Source organism: Onychostruthus taczanowskii, unplaced genomic scaffold, assembly GCF_017590055.1.
Source record: "Onychostruthus taczanowskii isolate IOZ18803 unplaced genomic scaffold, ASM1759005v1 scaffold56, whole genome shotgun sequence".
NCBI classification, from domain to species: Eukaryota; Metazoa; Chordata; class Aves; order Passeriformes; family Passeridae; genus Onychostruthus; species Onychostruthus taczanowskii.
In genome coordinates, this window is record NW_024503235.1 from 2536788 (window position 1) to 2564447 (window position 27660).

The following is a 27660-nucleotide window of genomic DNA, read 5'->3' on the forward strand; positions in this document are numbered from 1 at the left end:
AAGGGCTGTGCTCCTGGGGCACTGCAGCAGACAGCCCACCCTGCTCCTACCTTTGGCCAGAAGTTCCCACCTTCAGCCTGGGGGGTCTCCTCAGCTCTGTCAGCCCCACACGTCCTTGTGCCCCCCAAAGCTGGGGTGCAGAGCCTGCCCCCATTCCTGAAGGCTTGGTGGCACTGAGGGTTAACACGTGGAGGGGGAAGAGGCTGCACAGCCAGGGAATACTTATGGGAGCCAGGAATCTAATGTGAGCTTGTGCTGTGCTGTCACAAACCTGCACTCAGAGATGGCAAGTGACTACGAGCCACTGGGCAGGGAGGGAAGGCCAAAGCCCTCCCCCAAAGCCCAAACTTGGGTTGGGGTGCAGCCCCTCAGTACAGCACCCCTACGTGAAGGGCTGTGACCCTACAGTGAAACACAGGGCTGAAGGAAACAACCACAGCTGAACAAGGGTGTTGGAGGTTACAGCTGCATGGATTGTAATTCCCTCTGCTGTAACAAGCAGCCAGGCTCACTGGAAAGCCCACCCTGGGTCTGTTGAGAAGGGCACTGACCCCTGCAGCAATGTCCAGTGACTGAGCCCCCACCTGCTGCTGGGGGCCCTCCCTGGGATGGGCAGGAGCGAGGGGCTCAAAAAGCACAATCCCCAAAGATCAGAACCAGGCAGAGCCCAACAGCTCCCTTCTCCCAGCACAAAGTGCTCCCAGGTCAGCCTCAGGGCCACACCTGCTCAATCCCTGCAGCTCCAAACCCTCCTATTCCCACAGTTTGTTCACTTACATCCAAATGAAGGCACACGCAGAGGGTGGTGTCACCCAGGAGTTAAGTGTGTGGCCATGGGACAGCCAGCGCTGGGCTGTGCCCTCTGAGGAGCACCCCAGGGTCCATCCCCTCCCCGTCTGTGGGCCTGGGTGGTTTGGAGGGAAGGAGCCCTGGGGAGGACGGGTGCAGGAGCCTCCAGGAAGGGGAAGCCTGAGCCAAGCCCCAGCTGCATGCCAGACAGCCCAGGCAGAGGGTGGCCCGTGCTGTGACACCAGCAAATGCCATGGCCTCAGCACTGGGAGAGCTGCAGGCTCCAGTGCTGCGCCTGAGGAACAGCTGATTGCCCAAAAAATAAACTCAGCAGCAGCCAGGACTACATTCAGTGAGGGAACACCCCCTCACGTTCAATAGTGTTTAATCTTCATCTAGCTCAACACAAATCAGTAGTGCAGCAATATAAATACAACTGAGGAACTTAAAGCCTTTTGGCTTTCATAGCTCAATAAGAAGAAAAAAAAAAAGCCAATGAAACCAGTTTCCAGTTTTTAAATTAAACACAAAGAAAGGCAATGAACTGCCCACCCATCCCCAGAGAAGCAGTGGCATCCTTCATGCCAGCACGAGGCTGAGCTCTGCCCGAGGACAGGGTGCAACTCACGACAGCAGCACAGTGAGATAAGGGAGTGGGAATGGGAAAGGACCCCCTGTCTGCCCTTGGGCTCAGGCAGAAGGGACAGTGGCATGCTGTGCCACGTGCTGCTGGCACTGCCCACCACCCCTGGGTACCCAGAGTTCCCTTTTCCACCACAAAAGGACACCACGTGTGCTCTTGACGCTGTGACAGGAGCACACAGGGCTCTGCAGCCACAACAGCACAAGGCCAGTGAGCTGCCAGCCTGAGGGAGCAGCCAGCTGGGGACTGCAGAGACCAATCCCCATTACCTGGGATGTGCAAATTTTAAGGGGAAAAAAAACCCAAACCAAAAAACCACAGTACATAGTGTTCCATAACTGAGATATGGATAACGTCCAGCCTCATGGACGGCCTGGTGACCAACAGAAGGTGCTGGGGCCACAGAACATGTCACAGCTTTGGAATGAAGCCAGACGTTGGACACAGGTACCAAAGGTGGGTGTGTGTCCCCCCAGCTCTGGTACCAAGCAGGACTTTGCTGCAGGAGGGGGTCTCCCAGCCTGGGCAGTAACCACAGGGCAGCTTTTCACACATGAACAGGCACCAAGTCCCAGCACTGCCCATGAGAGCAGCAGTGATTTGGAACAGCCACAAACCCCTCTCCTACCTGCAAACTGCCAGAATGTTTACATTCCCCCTCCTCTACAACCCAACAGCAGCCAAGTGCATGTGAAAGGACAAGTCTACATTAAAATAGTGCTCAAACCATTAGGGAAGGTGGGAGTAAAGGAGAAGAAAGCTGTTGGACAGCACAAGTAGCCTGTGATAGGCTATGGGAGCCTGAAGGGAGCTCAGAGCAAAGCTCAAGGACTTGACTTTCCTTCTCAAGGCAAGTGAGCTGGAAGTCCACAGGTGCTCCCTCCACGGCAGTCTGAGGTGGCTTAGGAAGGTCCTGCACATTCACAGTTGCTCCAAGTGGTTCTGTCCTGCCCTCTCCAGATGCCAGCTCCATCCTTTTCCGACTCTTCTCCTGGGGTTCACAGTTGCCTTCTCCTCCCTTTGATTTCCCTTGAAGTTCAAATTCAAGTACAACCAGTTTTAACTGAATGAAAAGAAACCCACAAAACCAAAGTTATTTTCTGTGAAACGAGTTAGCAGCGTTGTCCTAATCAAAGTGGCCTCCAAGGGCCCTGGTAGGACAGGGACAGGATTGGCCTTCCCTGCTGAGCTCCAGCCAAGGCTGCCCAAGGGGAGCTATAGGATTTCCTCCCTCTGGTTCTTGGCTTTGAGGGTCAGCTGTCCGTTGCGCAAGGAGCCGTTCTGGCTGCGGAGCAGTTTCCCTTTTTCCCGGTCGGGCCACGTGAAGATGGCTTCATCACTGTCCAGCTCGGACTCTGAGTGCATCAGGCTCGTGTTGAGGACTTGGGCTTTCTGTCTGCCACCTTGAAGGGGAAACATTCCCAGGTTAGAAATTCTTTTAACACCAGTGAGCACCTCACCTGCTCCATCCCCTCTAAGTCTCCTTTTCTGATCACGTCTAAGAGGCAGCAGAATCTGACTTTCCTCTGTGTGTCTCTTATTCCCTGTGATGCTGAAGCCAAAATGATCCTGTCTCAGACACTCTGGCATGTCAGAGGTCACAACAACACTCCAAGACAGCACAAAGCACAACAAGCAGACAGGAAGGCAATGATGTGACCAGAAGGGGCTGTGAGTACACGTGGGAGCTCTGTCTCCCTGACCTTGCTCAGGGCATTGCCTAGAAAATGCTTGGAGGGCTCACAACTGGAGTAAGAGAATATGCAGGTGTGAGGGAATATCTCTGCCATTTCACTACCCTCTCCCTACTCTCCTTTCTGCTACTACTGCCTGCAAGGGAAGAGAGATAAATTAGCAGAATGAATTTAGATTAATGCACAAGGACAAGAGACATTTACTGATATTGTCAGCAGAGGAAATATTTAAATTTAGCTTTTCCTTAATGGAGAAATGCAACATTTCCTCGGTTAGCAGAAAGCTCCCTGGACATATCTAGCAGGGAAAAAGACTTCAGTCAGCAGCCAGCCCCAGAAGCAGCAAGATGAGTTCAGTTACCAGAGAGCAAATGGTGAGGCACATTTAGCACATTTATTGCACAGTGGGCTCTGAGGTGACAGATGGCCAGATTAAAGCAGAGTTGGGTGCTGAGGGAGGGAAACACACCCGGGTTTCCTGCAAGGGTATCTGTGTTTGAGAAGTTGGGACAGCCTGGTCCTTGGAGGAACAGCTGATCAGTCTGTCACTGCAATGCCCTCCATGCTGCTCTTGGGCACTGCTCACTTTGCTGGAACACCATTAAATGGGATAATACCAGGATGAGCAGTCATTTTCTGCTAGCAAACAAGGATCAGGGACCCTTTTCCATGCACAGTTAACACATCCCCTTCTCTAAAAAAAACCAGGACACACTCTGGTATGAAACACACACACAGCAGTTGCAGAGCTCCCTGGCATTCAGCAGGGCTGTACTTGGCACATCCTTCCCAACACTTCCCTCTTTTCCTGGTCAGTCAGCAGGTGGCCATGGCTTTGTTCATGTATCAGATAAAAACACTCCAGGCCTGAAATAACTCCCTGATCTTTGCAAAGCACTGACAAGCACTCTCAGGACAGCAATGCAGGCAGGAAAATGCTGGCTAAGAACACTGAAGACAAATCCTGTCTTTCTAGAATGAGCCAACGGACCTGTAGCCACATGGAGCACTGAGGAATTCATGGATCTCCCTCTGAAATGCACCTGCTAAGTGGAAAACTAGAGGATGAGCTAAAATGTGAAATTTTCACAGCCTGATGCACACAGGAGCAAGAATAAATAAGATTATGAACCAGTTGTTTGTGGTGGGTGAGTAGCAGAGCAGAAGTAAATTTCAATCTCTCCAGTACACAAGTATTTTGAGGTTATTCTCAGGTGTTGATCAGTTTAGTGTGATGTTTACTGCCACTGAATTCCTGCTTTGCTGTAGAGAATGACCAAAGAATTGTATACTGGCAAGAAGGGAACTACCAGAACCCAGGGGAAAACTCCAGAGCAGGAGAAGTTACAGTCAAGACCCAATTTTGGGCTTCTTGAGTTGGACTGTTCTGCACAGCTTAATGCATCCACTTCCTACTTCTAAGGTACCAAGTGGAGACATCAAGACCAGGCCAGTTTCAGCCCCAATTTCCAAACCTAAAAAGTTAGATGACTTTACTAAATATCCCACATACAGATCTGAGACAAGCCCTCAGATCTTCTAAGACCCCTCTGTCAGTCCCTACATCACGTTTGTTTCACTGTTATTTTAAGTCCACTGAGGAAGAGTCCTCAGTCAGCACTCTGGAAGTGCTGAGCTCTTCCCTCTCATGTTTTACCTGCTTTGGGATTTGGTTTTAACTCCAGGCTTTCTTGATCCGTTGCATCCAAAATCTTGTATTTGCTTTTTCTTTTGGATTTTCCTTTCCGTCTAAAGGGGAGAAAAAGGAATTAAGAAACAGTCCATTTCCAAAAGAGCCAGAAGAAAAACAACTCTGATCTTCAAAGCTAAAGCACTTGCTGTTTAGGATTATATTCACATTACAAAGTGAAACATTAAAATGTTGCTCAGTTGCACATTTATAGGTTAATCCAAATTTTGCTTCTTAACGTAACCCAGAGTTCTGGAACTTCAACATTTAACTTGAAACACTTGAGTGAGAAAACCCAGCATCCCAAGGCTCAGCAGATGACCTGCTGGGACAATGGGTTTGAATCTTTAACCTCCTACTGGGGACACTTGGCTGTGAAACCTGGGTACAGCAGGGGTCTGGTCTCAGTCCCACCTCTTGCAGCAGCAGATCACCATCCACGACAAGATCCCAAAGGCAACCACGATGACAAAAGATGCAATGATCACATACAGCACACTCCACTCTGCAAGCAAAACCCCAGAGATAAACATGTCTTGGTACCTCGTACAATTGACAGTGCAGATTCTACGGGACTGTTTTTGGGAAAGAAAAGGCAAGGCCTGCCTCTTTGCAGAATAGAGGCTGGCATTTCCCAGCACCACCAGATCCCCTTGGGAAGCTCAAGATGCAGTGTGTGGATTTGCTGGGCAGTGTTCACTGTGTGCTGGTGTATAAAATTTGCTCTCCTGTGGCAGGACAGAGATGACAGAAGAGAGCTGTGATTTATACACCCAGAACAGACTCAACTCTTAGTGAGTGTTCACCGGGAGGGTGTGAAGGGGACTCACTCCCCTATCAAACATCTGCCCAGAGGTGAGACAAGGGTCTGTGTCCTGGTGTCAGCATCTCAGCAGACAAAGGGGAGACAGCAGGTACCCATCCTGGGTTTCAAACAGGGGTTCCTGTGCCAAGGTGCCCACCCCGGGGGGCTCACGTACCGCAGTTGCTCTCGCCGTCCCCCATCTGCACCCTGAGGAAGTTCTCCATCCAGAACGGGTCACACACGCAGCGCTTGGTGAAGGAGTCACAGCGCCCGTGCTCAGAGCAGTTCAGCTGACAGGCTGGGGGCCAAAACCAGCAAGGTGAATGAAATGACTCACAGGTGAGGCAAAAACGGGACAAAATAGTTCAGTACAGCCAACCCCTCCTGCAGGCTCTGACCTGAATGTGGCCCCTCTGTAGCTCATTCATAGCTCAGCGTAATCACAGGAGGTGAGAAGTGCAAACGTAAGCACCTGGGCCTCCTGCCAAACTGAAACATCCCACTTCACCAGCAACATACATTTTGCCTAATAAATCCTCATTTTGATATACAAGTTATGGAATTTATGTATTAGTAAATGTTTTTAAACAAAGTTTTGATTTTCCAATTCAAACCCCGCCTGTGAGACAGACGAGAAACAAACAGATCCTTTGGAGGCACAAACAGATCCTTTGGAGGCACCAAATAGAACTGAAAAATGGCTTCTGAAGGCCACAAAATGGTAAGACCAGGAAGTAATGAAAATAATTACTTTACACAATTCTAGTTTCAAATCTCAAACTGATCAGCAAATGATCCTCACGGGATGGATCTCATAAAAGAAAAGCAGTGCTAATGTAAAGATGTAAAACAATGACAGAAGGGGAACATTTCCTGCAGACTGATGCTTGTGCTGCACAGGAAACAAGTGGGTTCACAGCTACCAAGATGTGCAGTTTATTGTTTTCAGGATGACACTCATTTCAGTGGCTGTAGTCCATTAACACTGTATTTTAGTTTCATAAGTATCAATCTGCTTTTGGTTTTGTGAACTCTTATCTTCACAGCAACACTGCAAGTAATTATTTATAAGAAGTTGAATAGTGAATAGATGGAAATAATTGGTAAACAAGTGATTAGTGAATAGTCTAATAGACTTAATTTTCTGTTTCCCATTTATTAACATGAAAGCTCCTGCAGTGAGTGTAAGTGTGTGGGCATTTTTAGCACCCTTTTTCTGTCAGGCAGCTGAAAAGAAGGTAAAAGATGTTCAGTCTGTCCCCAGAGACTCTCACTTACTGACTGTGTTAATCTCCAGGGCCCGGAAGATGAGGAAGTCTGACTGTTGTTTCCTCAGCTCATTCTTCAGCGTCCAGGCCACCTCTCGTCCTTTGAATATCTGATGGGGAGGCTGGTTCTGCACAAAGAACACCATCTTCGTGCTGGAAGAAAGGCAAGAATTATTAATTACCTACTGCTTCTCCAAACATCAGGTGGAGAGCCACACTCTCCAGTCTGTCATTAGAGGGACTTACTCAGAATCCCAAATTTATTTGAAGACCAGACTTCTGGCTCTGTTTGAAAGCAGTAATGGCAGACTTGGTCCTGCAGTTGAAACCCTTCAAGATATCTGATCCATTCATATTTTCCAAGATAGGGCTGCCACTATTCTTGAATTTGCACATCAAGCAGATCTTTGCATGTTCATGCTAAGCATCAAATCCCCAAACTTTAAGGTATTGCTGTTTTCATACTCTCGTTCCTTCCTCGCTGTGGGATTCTCAGACTTTACTACCCTGAAACTTGGTCCATTTACATGCTCAGCACAGAGCTTCAGCACCAGAGAGTGGAAGTGTACAGTCTTTTGCAAAGTTGAGTTTGAATGCACCCAGTGCTGTAGCCCAAAAACAACCCAGGTGTGAAGGATTCTGTATTCTGCAGCTTTACTGCATTAACTTTATGATAGAATAACTTGTTCCTCATGGCTTGCTCACCTTGCAGAGCCCTGTGGATCCTTTAGACTCACAATGGATGCAGAAATATTTGGGATTTATTATCACTAGTGAGCTTATGAGTCAATGGCATATCAGTGAAACCCTCAGAGTATGTGAAAAAGAACAAACCAAGAGTCAGAGGAAAAAGCTCTTTTTTAAACAGCACAAGTTACTTTGACAGTGGAAGCAAAAATGGGATCTTAAAGCCATCTGTCAGGAAACAATCTCTGCTCCTTTATAACACTTCCCACTCTTTTGTCTGCTTGAACACATAAACAGATGAAGCATTAATGACAAGAATCCCTTACTTGCCTTACTCAGGGGCGACTGGCTTGCTCATGGCAGAGACAGAGAGCTACAGTTACAACAGAAAGTGCTGGCTCCTCTGTTCTCAGCTCTCTAGGTTTGCATGGACAATGAATTCTGATTTTCCTGCTACAGCAGGCCACGTGGACACAAAGGAATCAATAGATCAGAGCACTCAGCCAGGTGTACAGTAACAGCAGATTTATTGCTGACTTGCTGCAGGACTTTAAGCATGTCCCTTAAATCTTCTTCAATGCTTTAGGCACTTTAAAACTACTCCCCTTTTAATAAAAACTAAGTGCAATATTGCACTTGTTTCAACAGATTTCCACTCATGGCTTGTTGCCACTCTCCTGGCAGGCAATACCACCCTGACCTACACCCCTGTTCAGCAGCCAACTTCCATGTGTTTAGGATAAATGCAGTTTTCTGTAAGCCAATTAGCAATCAAAATTAAGCTTTTTTATCTCTTCAAACAGAAATTACATTGGCTGTCAACATTTTTTCATACACTAAGTTGAAGCAGTTGTGTAGGCAATAAGGCTTCTGCAGAATTAGTGGAAGATGTCCCTGCCTGGGGCTGTGTGGCTGGAACTGGATGATCCTTAAGGTCCCTTTCTACCCAATCCAGTCTGTGATTGTATGAGCTACCAATTTGGCATGAAGGTGAGGGGGATTGTTACACACTCTGGTGTGCTGTGTTTCAGCAAACTCCTGCACCAAGCCCTGTTACTTCTCCAGCTGCAGAACATCCCTTCACACAGTGTCCACAATTTTCAATAAACAAATCAGATTTGTTCTTATTTTACAGGTTTGAGGTGAAAATACATCAGCAGCAGCAGTTTTCAAGGGCAATGCACCAACTCCAGAGGGGAAAGATACTCAAGACCTGCTTGGCAACTCTGATCTGAGCAGGAATATCAACATTAAGCAACAACTCCACAAGTTCCAACGATCCAATCTGCTTTCCAAAAGGCCTTGATTTTCCAAACCCTCAAGCAATTCCTTGCTGTGTACCCTCCCAGATGAATCCCACCTTTGTTCAGTGTATGGCTGGATCTTTTGCACGGTGATGTCTGAGTCCAGGACCCCCAGCAGCACCCCAATCTGCCGGATGAACATCCCCTTCTGCCGCTCCGTCAGCTGGCTCACATTCACATCCAGAATTATCTCCACCAGGTTATTTTTCCTAGGATCTAGAGAGAATGTAGATAGTACAGATCTTCAGAGTTTCTATTTAGCAGCCTAGGCACAAGGCAGGTTTTTAGCTATCTTTTCAGGATGTTTCTGATTTGAACACAGAACTACAGAGTGGCACTGTGGGAAGGGACACAGGTATGGTTTCACAGGTAACAGTGAGAGTCAGCTCTCAAAAACCACAGGAAAACACAACCACATTCCCAAAACCTTTGACATTTACAGTTATAAACTAGATGACACATTTTAATCCCAGTACACTGTATCCAGAGGGCTGCAGGCAAATGTGGTACAGCACAAAACCCAGACTCACCAGGTTTGACCTCCACCGTGGTCCTTTCCACATCACTCTCTCCTTTGGCATCTGTTACTCTGAGGTGAAATGTGTAGGTCCCTTCTACCAGATTGGACAGCAGAAGGACAGGATGATGGTCTGAATTATTTAAGACTTCCTGGAAGGCAGAACAAAGTAAGCATGAGGAAACAAAGGATCAAAGTAGCATCATGTATTGTCATATTTCAGGATATGACAGAGTAACAGCCCAACAAGGAGCTCTGTATTTCCTCAGGAGCTGTCAACACTACCTTGCACTGATTTTTGTGATCCTTTACAAAAGAAAGCTCACCCCAGCTGCAGGGCTCCCCTCATCCCGGGTCCACAGGTAGCTGACAATCCCTTTATCATCAGAGGACTTCGATCCATCCAGCTCTGCTGTGTTTGTGGGCAAGGTGATGACAACATTACCAGCAATCTTTGCAACGGGTGGCTTGTTTATCTCTAAATAAATAGAGAGAAAGCACTTGGAGAAAGATGCCCAACCAAAAATTACTGCATTAGGTCTCCAGTGTACTCCAGAAATCCCTGTCTAACCCTAGGGAAGAGAAGGGAAATACTGCAGGATTAGGCTGAAAACACTATTCCTCCAGAAAAGGGCAAATCTCAAGGCCACTTCAGCACTCTCCACATTGTCTCCCTCCATTCCTTACTTTTATTGTGTCTCTGAACACAGGTTTTGTGTTAACTCCCAGTGATAACCTGGGAGTGAGCAGCTCTGCTCGTGGCTGGACGTACCTTCCTTGACGATGACGTTGACGGAGCTTTGGCTCTGCAGGTTCCTCTCATCTTTCACTGTCAGAGTGAACTCGTATGTCCCAACCTGGAGGCCTGTGACAGTGGCAATGCTGCTGTTGGCATTCTCCAGCTTCACACCATCTGGACCCCTAACCAAGACACAAGAGGTTTGGTTAGTTTTGGAACTTTATCAGAGCTTTTGATAAGTTTAAACTTTGCACAGAGCACTGGAGGCAACCTCGCTCCAAACAGGAGCCTGGAAATAATAGTCCATTATAAAAATCAAAATTATGTTCTCCAGTTACAGCAAGATAATCTAACGAATAAGTGCAGGATCCAGAACAAAAAGAATAATTTCTGGCAGGTTAATGTTTTGGTTAATTTTAAACCAGAGGAACACTGATAACAGCACTTAGGTGGTGTTTACAAATAGTGGTACTTTCAGCAACTTGGCCTGTGAACTGCACAATGAGCCAATTTAAAAAAAAAAAACAAACAACAAACGTGCAAAGCAAGAACAGATCTTCATTTCTAGGGCTTTGCACAGACTTTGCATTAACAAACAGAAAAAGCTACTGCAAGTTACTCATAGGCCTTTTCCTGAATTCCCTAAAGCATTTCAGGGAATTTAGAGTGGAAGAGAACTCTGCCTCATTTAAACAAACTGCAAAAGCATCGAGTCAGGAGGCCCTGCTGTTGTTTGATTACAGGGGTCAGTCTCTGACTGACCAAGCCCAAGCTCCATTTCTGTGAAGGGAAACAGCTGAGCCACACCACGCTCAGAGTGGGAGCCAGGCCTCGAGATGAAGGCAAAGCTATTTCTCATGCTCAAAGAAAACTCCAGTTCTTTCCAATCAAACATAAATCCTTGTCTTATTTAGGTCATTGGTAAAGCTTGTCAGGCCCCAATGTGACCATGACTGAACACAAGGGAGGTGTGGGGGTGTTTGAAATGAAAGATTTGGATACACAAGCACATGGAAGGTGATACACACCGTGTTTTTTCCCAAAGATAGAAGACTATCTTCTGGTCATCTGAGCTCTTGCTGCCATCTAGAGTGGTGCTGTCCACAGGAAGAGTCAGTTCTTTATCTGGACCAGCATCTGCCTTTGGGGGCTTGTTGTTCTCTGGAAAAGAATGCAGGATTTCTCAAACACACACCATAAAGGTGAAGCTTAAAACACCACCATTAAGGTCTTCTCCATGATCCCCAGCACATCCCTTGCCCACTACCTTGTACTCAGATAAAGTGAGGTTAAAAGCAGTCAAGAAATCCCATAAGCATTTCATTCACACATCACAATAAAATGAGACTGAAAACTAGCAATTCTGATTTTTGCTCTCTTTCTCTCAGTACTGCTCCACTTTTCCTGCCCTTGTCCCAGGACCCAGCACTGTGGGCAGACACAGCTGTTTGGAAATACAATCCTGCCTTTATTGTAAGAAAATATCAATTAGGTTACACTGTGTAAAATAAGAGAAAGGTCCACAAAGGCAATATTCCTACAGGCTTTCTTCTGCTCATTTATCAGCAATATACCAGCCCAGAATGTTCCTAAATCAGAGCAGCTTTTCTGAAAGTCACTGTAAGATCTAGAGGTTGCTGACAGACTGCTGCTCACACCAACCCCTGGAAGAGAAGCAGCAACAGCAGGTAAAGGCAGCTTACCTGGCTGGACTATCACAGTGACCTCTGCAGTGGACTGGTGCCCAGCAGAATCAGTCACTATGAGCTGGTAGGTGTAATCACCTTCCTGCATTGCAGAGAGCTGCAAGACTGGTGTCCTCACACCCTGTGAGAAAAGATTTTCATGGATTAAAAGCAATCCTCATGCAGATAATGGTGGACCAGAAGACTCTGATTCTAAAATAACTATTACCAGCACATTCTAGGGGGTTATTACCAAATCCTGCTATGGGAGCAGGAGTCTGTGCCACTTCAGCATGCAAAGCTCTTGCAGCTAAATTTATGCACACTACAAGGACACTGTTGTGGGACATAATAAAAGTAATGCCATACAAGCAGACCTTTAGGGATTCAGTGGTTCCCAACTCCAGTAAAATCTCTGGGGAGCCCTGTGCAAATCCCACACATTGTGAACCTAATTCATGGACTTTCTTATTCTATACATTTGAAAGTAATAATCTCTAAAAGAAAAATGATGACACAGAAACAAGTTTCAACATTTACTGTTTAGCACTGAGAAGAGTCTGGCCAGTATCAGCAGAATTTAGACTCCAAGATTCAGCTCTAAAGTTCCCACCTCCCTCAATCCCCTTTCTTCAGCAGGATTTAAAATTGCATTGCTCAAGAAAGGAACAGGATGCCAGTGGTGAGGCTGGTGCACCAGCTCAGCCACTAAACCAACGCCAGCTTCACAAGGACTTAACTTAATCATCACACATTTGCTCTGTATGATTCAAAAAGACATTTGCTGACAGTCCATTAAAACTGGTTTGATTATAGATAAAAGCCCAGCTAGTGAGCAGGCCAGGTGGAACACTGGAGACCTGCACTGACCTGCATCTCCATCACCTTCCCTTTGCTGTTGGGGCTGAGCAGCCACTCGTAGCTGACGATGCTGTGGTCGTCCGTGCTCTGGTTGCCGTAGAGCGTGATGGAGTTCTGGGGCAGGGTGATCACCTGGTTTGGGCCAGCATTGGCCACTGGAGGATAATCCACTGCCTTCTTCACAGTCAGGTTGGCAGTGGTGGAGTTGCTGGCACCATCTGAGTCCACGACTGTTAGACTGAAGAGGGAAAAAAGAAGTGAAAGCACTGGAAAGTGACGGTGATCAAAGCTGAATACAGCCTTATCTGAATAGAAACTTCCTCCAAATGTCCAATTATCAGCCTCAAAGTGATGCAAGGAATTAACAGTCACATCCATCTCCCACTTGAAATCTAACAGCCAGTTCCAAGGTGAAACACAGAAGTGCACTACTAACCCACAAGTGGCCTGGACACAGCACATCTCCTCAGGCAGGCTGGTACCACAAAACACAACTGCTTTTTGCTAAATCTACACCTGAACATGGATCTGATTAGTTCATGCCAACTGCTTAACAAGAAAGCAGTGTTCAGTAAGAGGTACTCCAGGTTATTTCACTTTAAACAGAACTGCTGGTGCAGTGATGGATACCACACCAAAATACAGGCCAAAGGAAAAACACAGGACAAATACAAAAGTAAAATCAGCTACGACCTATTGCCCAGGTTGTGCACAAAACCACGAGACCTCATTCACTTATCTGAGACAAACACATTGCATTTAAAAACTGGATTTGAAGACTGCATTTCTTCCTAAGCCTTTACCCAAAGAGTTCAGATTTGACATTTCAAGAGACATTTTGTAGCACTGACAGACCAGCCATCATCTTAACCAGGGCTACAAGTCAAGAATAAGAAGTAGCTGGACAGTTTATCTCTCTTGAAGTGCAAAGCTACAAAACTACTTTAAAGTGTAGGAGTGGAGAGAGGGAACATCACAAAATGGAGTTCTCTCCATGTTTTGTGTTGGTGTTTTTTTTTTTTTTTCTTTTTAACCAGATAAACACTTCAGGAATCTCATCTATTTCACTCTTAAGGGATGAGAGCTGATGGACTCTGCCAGGTGTGACCTACCTGAAAGTGTAATTCCCAGGTACCAGGTTGGTCAGTGTCAGTATGGGAGTGTCACTGGAGACCTTCTCCTCCCGCAGGGGACCCTTCAGCTCTTCCCAGTGGTAGCTGATAATTTTATCATCATCAGTGCTTTCTGTTTCAGTAATTGAGGAAAACACACACACACAAGGAGTTGGAAAATGCTGCTTCACAGATTCCAGATGGTCAGTCCCTACTTCTGCCCTGGACTTAGTGGGAAAAGATATTTTTGGTTGAAGCCCAGAGTCTCTGTTATGCTCAGACACCCAAACTGTAACAAATCAATCCTAGATGGGGCTAAGACAACCTGAATTTGTATAAAGGAACTCCTGAAAAGCTCTAGTGCAGGCCAGGATCACTGAAGGTGTCCTGTCAGTAACTTACACATTTGAAGTTTAGCCAAGAGCCCAGTAATTTTGACAGTAATTTTTTTTTTTTTTTTAATTCCAAGCAGCAACCTCCAGAGCTTTTCCTTTTTTAGGAGATTGGCTCAGGCCAGTGCCCTTCAAAAGGAGCATGGAGAGGTGCTGTTGTGTGTACTTTGCTCTCCTGGCCAGAGAGGCTAATTCTTTTCACTGAACTGTGTTTGCCAGTGTCACTGTTTCTCTTAACCTTTATACAAAAGGCCAGCCCAGGACCAAACACAAAGCCCCCCTGCTGGATGCTGCACTTAAACCTGCAGGTACTCACTGCTGCCGTCGATAAGAGTGGAAATGGTTGGCAGGGAGATTTCCTGGAACTGTGGGGACACGATGGCAACAGGAGGCTGATTCACCCGGGGCTCTGCAACAACAACCCAGCTGTTACCATGACACTACAGGCAGAAAGCCCTGGCCAAGGAACTGCAAAACTATCAGCAATTACCAGTGATTTGTGCTTCCAGCATGTTCTATACCAGCCTGGGGAATCAATGCTAGCAAAAGGGGAGCAGCCAGCACACCAGTGCTCTGGGAAGGCTGCACTGCATCAGTTTTTCCCTACTGGGTCAAGCACCTACAGCTTCTTGTCACAGTGTGGCTGCTGCTCTGGAAAGTGAAGGATTTTGGTGCATGCTGCCAGCTGCAAAGTCACTGCTTATAAGGAAATGATCAGCCACAGCACCCAGAAGACCAGCCACACACTTGCTAATTTAGGGAGTGCAAGAGCCCTTCTTTACCCACAAAGCTTGTACAAGGACTCTTGCTGAAGACTGCAAAATGAAGGGGTTTTATTGACACCTGTGGTTGTCTCTTTACACAGGCCACCTAAAAAGTGAGGCAGTCAGCACAAGATGCTGTACCTCATCTGCAGCTCATCTGCAAACCACACCTTAAAATATGGAATGAGATTTGACTTAACCTGCCTGTGGTTGGGAATGATATTCCTTATGGACTGGAAAGAAAGGAACCTCCAAAGGAGCTTCAAAGCTCTGGCTTCTCTTCAGTTTTTGCTCAAAAAGCTATAAGCTTTTTGTCAGACTGCAGCTAGTTTTTATGGAAGGAGTGGCCTTTCAGGGTGAGGTGTTTGCTGAGCACTTCCCTATCAGGATCAGAGCTCTTTTATCAAGTAGTTGTCTTGATACAGTACAGCAAAAATAGCTGTGTGTTAGCAATAGCTTCTGATCTCAGGAAATTATTTAATATATACACATATATATGTGTGTGTGTGTATATATATATACACACATATGCTGCAAGTTCACAGCACAATGAACTATCACCACACCAAACCAAATAATCTAACCCCAGGGTACAGCTGCCTTGGCATGTCACTGACAGGTGAAATCAAGGAAAATCCAATCCCAGCACTCACTTGGATTCACTGTTACATTCACATATCCCTCTCCATGAGCATTCTCCCCATCCACAACGACTTTGAACTCGTACAGGCCAACAGTAAGCTGGAAACAAGCACAAAGGATTATTTACCTACAGGTTGGTGGCACCTTGTCAGGACCTACTGGAAGGTCAAGTTCCTGTGCTTTGGCACAGGAGCACACAGAAAATTGTGCTTCAGCCTCTGCATACACAGCAAAGGAGGGTTTCCAGGCCAAAATGGTATTACAGATATTTTAGTTTACAATGGCTATGCAGAAACCAAAGACTGGTATTTCTCTCTACCACAGGATTGTCAGTCAAGCTTTATTTTCCAGCAACAAAAGGCAAACAGAAGAGAGATAACAGAGATTAGTTCAGGTTGTCTGGCCACAGGAATCTGAACTAGCAGATTGCATTTGAGGTGAAAAAGGCTGCATGTAAGAAGAAAATCTCTTCTTGTGTATTTTTATAAATGCAAGTGTTTCTTCTTTTCCTTCTAGGTGACATGAGCCAGGCAGTCACCTCTTCACCATCCACTGGATGGTGATAACAATCTTGATACCCAAAAGGCTGAAGCCCTGACAGAGACCTGCACACTCCTTTCCAAAGGTTTGGCTCTGCATAATATCCTTACTAAAGCCTGCAGATTTTTTTCTGAGTGCAGTAGAATCCAGGCTGCTCAAAGGAATGTCTCAAGTACAGAACTGTATATTCACAGTACTTAGAGCCATTTCCTTGTTAAGAATTCCCCACGTTCAGGAACTGGCAACCCCTTCCCTGTTAGAGCTTGTCTGAGAGCAGCAGCCAGGGACATGCCACGAGGTATTGCAGGACTCTCATTAATGGAAGCAGCAAGACTCTCTTCCAGTGGGCAGTACAAGGCTCAGACCTAAACAGACTACCACACTGCTTCAGGAATATTCCCACCCCTCGTTACTGTTAAATTGTGCCATTTGTGTGCCTTGTCACACTGCTTGTAGGCAGCTTGTACCTCCTGAAATCAATTTCTTCCTTCCCTCGTGCCAGATCAATCTCCTTTTTCTAAGAGCCTCAGAAGAGGGCTTGCAGTCAAATGTTGGCTGCCTGCCCATCATGCAATTTCCTATTCATCCTGAAATCCCATACAAGTTTTTCCTGGCTGCTGGGGTCCCCATATTCTCCACCTGGCATTTAACACAACAAGATATGAAGTAGCCAAAGCTTTACCTTAGACAACTTCAGGGTCTGGGAGTGCTTCTCTGCCATTACTCCACTGTAGTCTTTTGGATGAGTAATCAACTCCCACTCATAGGAATATGTGGTTCCTTAAAAGAAAAAAAAAAAAGAAAAGGTCCAGATGTTTGTTTTCAAAGCCTGTCTTTCTGCCACGCTAAAGAACTGCAAAGGTATTAAACATTTACAAGGCACATTCTGCTGCACTGTGGAGAAATGAGACAGCTTGGGCTGTGGCTTTTTGGGAATATACCCAGGAAAAGAGACAATCTGTGCTTCTAAACTCGTTTACTCTGGAATCAAAACCCATCTTTCAGCCTCCAAGGCAATAAAGAGCTTTGGAACAATCACAGCTCCAGGATAATAAGAGAGAAAAGCCTTATCACATCCTCAGATCCTGCAGACACAGGAATGCCACAGGAATTTTTGAACAGGAATGAATCAATCCCTGCTGCCACACAACATGGAGCACACCTGCCTCTACAGCTCCCACTGCCACAGTGGACAGAGTTAAAATAAGAACTTTAAAAATACCTGCCAACAATTTGCATGATGAAATGAGGAGTGTACAGAATGTGTTCCTCAGCAGGCAAATACCCCAATTCAGATTTCAATCACTTGCTAATACAGCTCAGTTCCTATCAGCAAATATCAAGAATAGATGCTAAAAGTCCTAGAAGTCCAATTCTTCCTCACACACCACCCTGAGAATGTGCCATCTCTTCTCCCATCTCTTCCCACAATCTCCCAAATCCACTGGCTTTGCAGCACTTTCCATTTTTTTTGTGCCTCACTATTTTCTCTGAGAGGCAGCACAAGGTAATAGCTGAGTATGAAAAACTTCCACAGGAAAGTGCTCTCTGACAAAAGACATTTTCAAGACTGCCCTTACTACATGCCACACATAATGACTGTTTGCCTTTTCACATCCCAAACCCTTAGCAGAATTCCCAGGGAAGCTTTACCAGGCGGTGGTTCAGGGAGCACAAATGCATTCAGCTGAACTTCATTCTTTGGCAGGGTCACTTCAACACTGTCTCCAGCAGAAACCACCAGCTCCTTCATAGCTGAAAGAGATAAACACAGAATTGGAGAGGAACAGGGAAAAAAAAACCCACCTTGGTTTCAGTTTATGGAATAAACCCCAGCTACACATGATGATGTATTTTGTAAACATCCTGTCCCTCAAGAGCCCTCCCATTTCAGGTTTTGCTCTCCTTGTCAATGCACAAGCACTAATCGGGGGTTTACAATTTTAAACAAGCCCAAAATTACTCAGTCACCTCTGTCTTTGCAGATACTGTGCTGAAACGTGGCCCCTGGGCCCTGCACAGGGAGTCTCTTCACCCAGGTCTAGCAGGATGGGAAGGGTTTTACTTGACAGCTTTTTGGCAGAGAACTCAGCTGCAGGCTCGTGGCACAGCAAGACAAACACTGCTACTTCCAAACTGCAATTCCAGAACTTCACAAATATATAAAGAATCCACAGAATTTCTTTTTTGAAAAACTGCTTGAGGGCTAAGAGAATTTTTTTAAACTAGCATAGCTGCCACTCTGGGTATGGAGGCTCAAGATACAAACCTGGTCCTTTTATTTGTATTTTCTTTTCCACCCCCACTCAAGAATTTTCTTTCCATTCCATTTCAAATAAACTGACAGGTTCCTTTTAAAAACTACAGGATAACCTTGAAAACTATAGCCAGGGACATATTTTTTCTGCTTTTTATTAGCATTAAGATAACCAGAAAGTTCAACACATTTCTTAAAAACACCTCTTGGCCTCCTCATCTCTCTCTTCCCTTCCCCTTTGCTTTATATTTGTCTTTTTATTAATGGACCTGGGAATTATGCATAGAAAATATTCTTTCTTTAGTTTGACCCTGTCAAAGGCAATGTTTCGGAGGTATGCACAAAAAACCCAAATTAAAAAAATGGGAAAAAAGGACCTCAGACATTCAGCTATTTCCCCACCTTTATTATCTATTATTTATCTATCTTCCAATTTTAATAACTAGTGGAATTAACCACTTTTTTTTCCCCCTCTCAAATACTCCATCAATCTTTCACCTTCAAAGAGTTCCAAGGCAAAAACCAATCAGATCTCATTAGGAAATAATAAAAACAAAACCCAGACAAACAGATAAAAAACCTTGGAAAAACTACTCTTTACATCATCTTTGGATTGGTTAGCAAAACCAGGAGGCCCTGACAAACCAATGAAGATGTTTAAAGCATGTTTTCCAGTTTTAGCTGGGGTAAGCCCTTAAAATAAATTAAAAAAAACCAAAAAACATTAACTTGTCAGCACAAGCAGCAAATGAGCTTCCTGCCAAAAACCATCTTTGCATGCAGTGCTTCCCTTACACTCTCCATTTGTTCCCTTGTAAGGGAAAGGCACCCTAAATTCAAAAGAAATTCAGCTGTGAATGCTTCAGCACACTGGATGAAGTGAATTCTGAGACACCACACGAGCAGTACACGCCATTCCCGGTGCTCAGCCATCCCCACAGGGAGAGCTGACAGCCTGGCTCAGGGAACAGAGCTGCCAAAGGGCATTCTGGCCTTTGTGCATTTTCAACAGTCTGTTTTAGGAAATACCAGTGTGAACAGAAACACCATCATGCTGCAGAGCAAAGCATGGGCTAACAGCCAAGTACTCTGTTCTCCACGGCTGAACCGTGCAGTGACACTTCAGGGACACAAAATAATCAGTTACACCCTTTTTTGAGCACACATTAAGATTTCTGCTCGATTTGATGGATTGCAGCGTGCCAAGGCTACTGGAAAAACACTTCCCAGGACTCTGCCCTGCATCACATCTCAGCCTTCACTTTGGGAACTGAGATATCCTCATTAGTTCCCAGCTGTCCTCACAGGCAATGGTCACATGCAGATTAAGGAAGCTCCAGTCCCATTCCAGACCTCAGGAATTACTAGGATCCAACAGCACGTGTGCTGACACAGATGCCTCAGTATTTTCTCCAAGGTACCATAATTGTCTACTATTTTTCCACACTGCTGTGGCTTGAAAAAGCCTGAGCAGGTGCCATTTGCTGGAGCCCTACAAGTCCTCACCTGGAGTGGTGGCAGCAGTGCTTGGGGCTGCAGCAGTGCTGCTCTGGGCTGTAGGAACACTGCCATTTGTGGGGGCTCCACTGGGCACAGAAGTTGCTGCCTGTGCCTTTGCTGTGCTTTTCACTGGCACAGGGTTGGCTGTGGGAAACTGAGGGTGGGCATCATCAGGCTGCCCAGGCTTCTCAGTCTTCCCTGGAGCTGTCAAGTCCAGTGCCACAGGGCTGGAGAACGTAGCCAGCACTGATGATTCTGGTGCAGATGTTCCTGTGTGGATCTGTAAAGGAAGAAGTTGTCTGAGTTTGACCTGAACACTGAATGGCAGTTTTAAGTTGCCTTTCTCCTCCTTCAGAGTTAGGGAGGCTGAAAAATCCCTGGTTTGTTTTTCCAGAAGCAGGAATTTTTACAGCTTCCCCTCTCTCTTCTGAAGTGTTTCTCCATGTTCTTCCTCCAGAGCAGACAGGCCATTTCTACCCCAGCTGAACACCAGTTAACACCAGATTTAGCTACAGCATTTAAGTACCAAGGCTGTTGATGTGGCAAATATAAGAGAAGATCCAGGTTGAAAACTGCAGTGAGTGGAGCTAAAAGAAGAGAAAGGTGGGATAAGACAGCCCCTGAAGACAGGGACCACAAACTGGGGCTCATTTACTCTGGCTGTGATTTCGTTTTCCTGAAGCCATGCAGTTGGCCAACATGAAGCAGGAGGATTGCAGTGGCATTTTTATGTAATAACTGAATTATTACAGCAAGAGGAAATTTATTTTGGAATCACTCTTCAAAGCAAGGTGAGCTGACACACACAGCTCCCTGCATGCCTGCCCCACGAGATGCTGCTGGGCAGGGAGAGGAGCTGGAGGGCACAAAGTTTGCTCACATCCACACAGGATGAGCCACTTGATTGAAAATAATCAGAGTGGCAGGAACAATTTCCTTTCTTTCATCAGAAAATTCCTTTTACCTAGCCCCATTCTAGTTCCCAGCCTGCCAGACCATACTCCTGACAATTTACCCTCCATGGTGAAGTCCATGTGTGTAGCACATCTTTTTTTTTTTTTTTTTAACTAACTCTATTTTGAGAACATCTGCTAAATACTTAAAAGGGAGCAATTTACCATCTTTGACTCATAAAGTGCTTTGGAGCTGGATTTCCCACCACTACTCCCCATTAGAGGAGTGATTAAAAGCTCAAAATTGAAGGAAATATACTCCATATACTTTTAGACCATGCTGTTGGCATTCAGTCCAGGAAACAGGAACTGGGAAAACACTCCAGACCATGGTGGGCAACATCCTTGTCAGTAAACGGGCTGGGCTTTAGAAAACACTAAATGTTGGTTGTAAAATAAAGCTGTGCTGCCCACACTGAACAAGCAGCCAAGCCAGGTGCAGCAGTGAAGGCACTGAGGGCTTCTCTGCAAGGTTTTTGTTTCAGCCTTGGGCAAATAATTACCTCTCACCATCTCTCAGCTCACTTTGCTCACAGAATGTAAAACAATTGTTTGATTAACATCTGAGCTTTATGTACCAAGGAATCCAACACTATTTGTTAGTGTTACAGACATAAGCTGTCTTCCTTTATTTGGTTTCTTGCTAATGGGCTTAAACAGAAGTATGGATTCTTTGGAATCCATACAGAAAAAAATCTGGCATGCTGCTCTTCCTCAGTGGCCTCAGGACAGCTGGATATCCCAAGCTGTATCATCTTCCACCCACTGACAACTGCAAAGGGTACTGACTCCCTTTCCTCAAGATAAAGTTTGAAATGCTGGCAGGAGAAAGAGGGGAACAGCCAGGCAGGAACCCAAGTGAGACAGACTCTTTAGGAAAGGCACAGGACCAGAATGTTCCCATGACTTCCTACCACTATGGGAAATCACTTTTTCCTTCTCAAGAATCAACCCAGAAGGGTGACAAGAACAAAAACAAACAGGAGATCCACATTCACCTGCTGGCCACAGCAGAGTCCCCACTTTGCTTGGCAATATTAATAGTGAGCTGAATGCTTACTTGACTCACTTTTAATTCCCAAAAAAACCCCACTTTACAGTTAAGAGAGATCCTCTTCCTTCCAAAAGTCTTCAGGATAAATTGACAGCCAAATGTCTGTGGAGAGCTCGAATTAGATAAGCTTTGCCTGGGGCAACACAACAGTCAAAAATGCCTCTAATGCTTGCAAGCTGAGACATTTCTTATCTTTGCTTCATAACTCTGAATTCTTTAAAGCAAAGAACAGATTATTTCATTCTTGGGGATAAATGACAAGGAGACTAGAAGTTTGCCAGCTGTCCTATCTTATTAGCTTAGAAAATAGAGAGGAGTGACACATTGGCCTGAGTCAACACAGGAGCCTCAGACAATTTTGATTCCACCCCTAAATGCCTTTGGCCTGAGACAAATAACCCAGTGTCCTTGTCTGAGAGTCCCATGCCTGTTAGAGGGACTAGAGCAGCCCTGTGCATCAGAATCCACACCAAGCCCAAGTTATCTGAGAGAAAAATACCTCTGTCCTGGAAATTACTTCTATTTTTTAATTTAAATAGGCCTGGTCTGAACTTACAAATTGGGCTCTTCTCAGCTTAGATGTTGTCCTTGCTGTCTGCAGTAAGTGCCACATCTGTGAAGACTCTTAAGACACTAAAATGTACGTAATGTCACAAACCATTACAGAACTACTGCTGGTGGTAAAGAGAGACATTTCCTTGTTCCTTGTGAATGAAAAACTTGCAGGAAGTGTGACAGCAAGAGCCAAACAGTGGGCTTGATGTGAGGGCAGGAATGAGTTCTCTGGCTCTGTTGCAACACTCCTGCTGCAGCCTTTTCCAGTCTGTCTGCAGAGCTGCTGTGCTGCAGCAGCCCTGCTCATCAGCAATGCCACAGTTAAATACTTCTCCTGACTGGCTATTAAATGTGTGCTATATTTTAAAATTGACAGGGAATTTTACAACGAGATAGAAAAAAAACTGGTGCCTGGAAAACATCACTCACTTTAATGAAAAAGTACCAATCTCCCTCAGTTAAGGGCTGATGAGCAGGATGCACTGTGGTTTATCCTGGTCCCATAGCATGGATACAGTAAAACCAGAAATTAATGCTCACTGCACATTAGCAAATGCTATCCCAGATGGCTGTGGAGGCATCAGAACTGCAAGAGGAAAATGAAAACCCACAGAGGCCATGTTTTCCCAAAACTGTCCTTCTCCTTCTCTCTGAGCCTGCAAGACCAAAGGAAAAGATTTGCCTTCCATACATTCAGTGCTCAGCAGCAGCAGAGGAGAAAAAGCACTCTGATTTCAAATGTCCTTTCCTACTTCAGGTGTTTGATGCTCTCAGGTATGAACAGCCAGTACTGTCCCCATCTTCCAGCCCTTCCTAAAGAACAGCATTAAGCACCCAGCCATGTCCTCCATGGATTGGGCCAAATGTAGCCCAGGAGAAATTCTACTCATGGGTGTAACTTTATTTTGATCCCAGCTTGGAATACCTCCCTCCTGGAAGGTCTGGCCATGTCCCAAGAACACAGCCCCCAGTGCTGGCTCACATTAAACTGCTCTTGGATTTGAAGGGCAAGGACAGCTGCAGAGCTGGCTTTGCATTTTGCAGGTAAAGTTGGATGGTTCAATAATCCTGGAATTAGCCCAGGTGGATATTTTAATTCTTCCTTCTGCTCAAAAACTCCATCCTAAACCTCAAAAATGCAAACGCCAGGAATTCCATCATGTCACAATATTTTTGTAGAATGTTTTTATTTTTAAGAATTTGCATTTCATTAAGAGCCATGGACTTTCTTATTAGCAAAAATCATCCAGGAAAGCAAAAACCTTTCCCCAGCACACATCCAACAGTGCACATTAATGACAATGGAAGCAATTCCTAAAGGTAGGAAATCCTGCACGTTCAGCAACATTCACAAGCTGATTAATCAGTGTAATTTAATATTTGCAACCAGTTTACTAGACACACGTTGGACAGTAATAGCAGGATAACCTGGAAAACAAAACTGCAAAAAGAACAAGCAGGGAGATGTAAAAGCTGTTCCCCAAGAGCAAGAGAAGACATTTAGGAGTGGCTGCAAAGACATCTCCTCACATGTATGACAGCTGAGAGAATGGGGTCACCATGCTCAGCTCAACTCCTAGGAGGAGGAAAGAGCAGGGAGGGTGGAAATGCTGCAGCATTGCAGGGGAGAGAGAAATCTGAGCTCAAGTCAGCCTCGAATGCTGGGGGGGTTCTGGAAAATCAAACATTTGTCAAGTTTTAGTGCCTGGTTTCACGTGTCACCCGGGCTGCCCGGGAGCTCTCAGCAGTGTCCCTTGGCTGCTCGCCACATCCTGCTCCAGGGTGGTGGCTCAGGCAGTCACAGCCCTACCTGCAACCTGATTTGAAAAATTCAGGCATTTCCAGAACCAGAGGCACCAGTTTTGTACAAAGCCAAATCCCTGAAACATGACAAAAGCTATTTCAGGAGCAGTTTAACAAAGTAGAATTATATTTCACCATCAGGAGTGCACAAGCATTTTTGAGATAAGGTTCAAAAAATCATTTGCAGATGTAAAAATACAAACATCACTTAACAATTCAAATGTGCCAAATTCTCTGTAACATCATGATGTGCTGGCTTAACACTGTATGTATTTGGAGTAGAGACTAAACTGATTTCATTCACCCAGTGCCAAGGTAAGCTTTGGAGGATTTGAGAAATTGGAGCACTCTTCAAAAAAGAGAACATTTGGAATTAAGATGCCAACTCAAGCAAGCAGATTGACATTGAAGTACACTGTGAGCTCTGTGCATGACTCCATAAAATAATGTATTTAACTACCCCGATTCAGGATTTAAATGAAAACAGCTTTTTTCATTGTGTGGATTTGAACAGGTAACAGTTTCAGCTCCCAGACAATTGCCACTGACATGTCACCTTTCCTTCTCATCTGGCAAGCACATTTGTGTGTGTGATTAGACAGAGGATAAGCATTATCATAGACTCCATCCTGCCTCACCTTCCCACTTCAACACAGTTTATCCCACCTAAGAAAAGGGGGGGAAAAAACCTACCCCAAAACCCAAACAAAACCCCAAACCACAGGCTGTGCCTTGTTGATTGGAGGCTGAAAACTGGCAACCTGAAAAGGTATCCCATCCCTGGGCAGTTCCAAGTCAAAAATCAACCTAAAGCCAGACTGAGGAGGGTGACAGCTGTCCCAGACAGCCCCACCCCAGCCCCAGCAATCACTTACCTGGGGCAAGCCACCGTCAGCATCCTGTGACCTGTTCACATTATTGCTCTTAGGAGGGAGTGGGCTTCTGGGGTTCAGTTCTCTTGAATTCTGTCCATTTTTCAGCAAGTCTTGCTTTTGATTTTCTTTCTCAGGAGCATCTCTGTCTGCCACTAAGTGCCTCAGGACCTGATCCTTCAAGTGTTCTGTTTCCTCTGTTCTGCTGCCTCTGGAGTTCTCTGCCAGATCCCTTCTCAGCAGCTGCACCCTGTTACCTGCCAACCTCCACTTCTGGAATGATCTCCGCAGTCTTTTCTTCCTCTGGACAGGGATGTCCCAGTCCAACCACTTGTGACTCCAAGTCTTCATATCACCCTCCACATGGAAGTTTAACAAGTGCTCTGTGCTTTTCGATTTCTTTAAGAACACCAAAACAGAATCTGAAAAGCCAGTCTTGTTGGCCTGACACGTGCCAGGCACGGTGCAGTTCACCTGGATGCACATATTTTCCAAGAACCAAAAGGCATCACAGGTGGGGCGCTGGCAGCAAGTGGTCTGACAGGAGCTCAGAGAATGGAACCCTTCCAGAAGCTGCAAATGGTGACCTGCCCACGATCTCAAACGGCCACCAAGCAGGATCTTCCCCAGCTCACATTTAGATCCGTTCCAATTTGCATCTGGGAAAGAGAGGGGAAGACAAAAAGACAAAATTCTCAGTCCTTTAAAGCAGTGGATAATAGATCTCATCACTATTGTTAAGATGAATTTGGGACACAGGAATAACACAGGAGAGGAACACAGGAAAGTAAATCTGACTTCTCAGAATCTCTACCTGGCCTCACTATCCAGTACTTACACAAGATTTTAAGAACAATCTGCTCCTCCTACCTAAGCCACCACCCTTTCCAACAGGGATGGAGAAGCAGAAGTGAAGACAGAAATGTTCCTGCTTCAGAGGAGCCCATAATGCCCACAATGAGCAGCTGCACCAAGGCCACACAGCAAGTTCAGAGCCAGAAACTGAACCCCGAAATCCCAAGCACAGTTCTTCACTCTAACCAGTTATGGCCTTGCCTCTCTGCCCATAGTCTGCCCAGAAAGAAAGCACTGCAAACAGTGGCACTGGCTTGGTGCACAGTACAGAGGCATTTTTAATTCTTCCATGCTGATATTTGACATCAGTTGCTTATTTTGACTGAATTTGCTCCACTTGGGAAGTTGTTAACAGTTTCTAGAAAAGGGTTCTGCAAGGCAAAGCCTTGCCACCCACCCTGCCATAGTGTTTTTCATTAAAAACCCTCAAACATTTGACATAATTTCAGTTAAGAGTCAAGCCACTTCAGGTCTCAGCTCTGCAGTAAAGCAGCAACTGCTTTGCATATGGATTCTTTTTTTCTTAGCATGAACATTTTGAGTGCTTGCAGAGATCAATGGATTAAAGGCTTCCAAAATTCAGAGCTCTGCAGATTAAGGACTCCCTAAAAATAGCCTAATGACCTATGGGACTGTTACTCTGTGCTGTGTTCAGCATCCAAGTGATAATAGGTCATTGGAAGATTACTTTACAAACAGTGTTGCTGAAGTGGGAGTTGCAAAGCTGGAGAATATGCTCCAGATCTGGCTCCCTCCCTGTCAAGAATGGAGTTCTTTAACATAACACAAATGGGAAACATTTTTCTCCATTAAAATAAAGTCTGGATTTAAATTGCAATATCCTGATTGAGAATGAACTTGAGTTTAGTGACCAAGTCATGGGGGACAGAGCTGCCTGTGGGTGTCTGAACCCACCACTGTGCAGAAGGGGGAGAAGAGCCTCACTTGAGCACTGAAACGTGTAAAAGAAACTCTGCAAATGTTCAACAGCAAGAGAAGTTGACATCAGCACCTTTAAAAATCTCAGCACTCTCATCACACCTCATCAATACACAGCACTTCCTTGGAGAGAGAGCAGACAGGGAATCTGTGTGCCCAGGGCAACAGCCAGCCTCATCACACCTGGAATGCCTGGACTGCCAGTCCCTGGCACTGCTGTCACAGACACAGGCAGGGACAAGCTCCTGGCACCAACCTGATGGGGCTGGAATTAGCACAGAATATGGAATGTGTGTACACACCAAACCCACGTGTGTGCACACACACTCTCTCCAGACTTGGAAAAACAATAACAAATTGAAGAATTACACCATTCCCGTGAATTTCAACAGGATCTCTTCCACTCAGATTTATGTTTTGCCTGTAAAATTCCCTTTCTGTTAAAGGTGAATCACCGTCGCTGATATATCCTTTGCATGAGGGAAATGTGCTGCTTCCCACACTCCTAAAATCCTTCCTCCTCCTCCTCCATCACTGCTCATCCATCTCTCCTCATGTGTCAGGCCTGGCTCACACATACCACTCAAATGAAGGCTTGATACGAAGCAGTGAAATTCAGCAGCAGTTTCTAGTACCAGGCTTAGAACTGGGGCACACACAGAATGGGGCACATTTAAAAGAAAAATGTTCCTAGGGAAGATATCCCTTGTGATAAATCACTACATAACACAGGTATCATA

The 27660-nt window shown here is 45.5% G+C and overlaps 1 protein-coding gene across 1 annotated transcript in view; it reads right to left on the bottom strand.

The window, feature by feature from the left end:
- Positions 1-1133: 1133 nt before the first annotated feature.
- KIAA0319L (KIAA0319 like) overlaps positions 1134-27660 on the bottom strand; it is a 30054-nt gene continuing 3527 nt past the window's right edge. Inside the window, exons 3-21 of the mRNA XM_041417610.1 lie at positions 25130-25785; positions 19896-20169; positions 17786-17887; positions 16815-16912; positions 15604-15691; positions 14503-14595; positions 13795-13927; positions 12692-12920; positions 11840-11963; positions 11165-11297; positions 10170-10318; positions 9724-9875; positions 9411-9549; positions 8937-9096; positions 6900-7042; positions 5797-5919; positions 5231-5321; positions 4784-4875; positions 1134-2835 (exon numbers count right to left, since the gene is read on the bottom strand). Of these exons, the coding sequence (XP_041273544.1) occupies positions 2648-2835; positions 4784-4875; positions 5231-5321; positions 5797-5919; positions 6900-7042; positions 8937-9096; positions 9411-9549; positions 9724-9875; positions 10170-10318; positions 11165-11297; positions 11840-11963; positions 12692-12920; positions 13795-13927; positions 14503-14595; positions 15604-15691; positions 16815-16912; positions 17786-17887; positions 19896-20169; positions 25130-25785 (3167 nt within the window). The 3' untranslated portion in view covers positions 1134-2647. The remainder of the gene's footprint in view (positions 2836-4783; positions 4876-5230; positions 5322-5796; positions 5920-6899; positions 7043-8936; positions 9097-9410; positions 9550-9723; positions 9876-10169; positions 10319-11164; positions 11298-11839; positions 11964-12691; positions 12921-13794; positions 13928-14502; positions 14596-15603; positions 15692-16814; positions 16913-17785; positions 17888-19895; positions 20170-25129; positions 25786-27660) is intronic.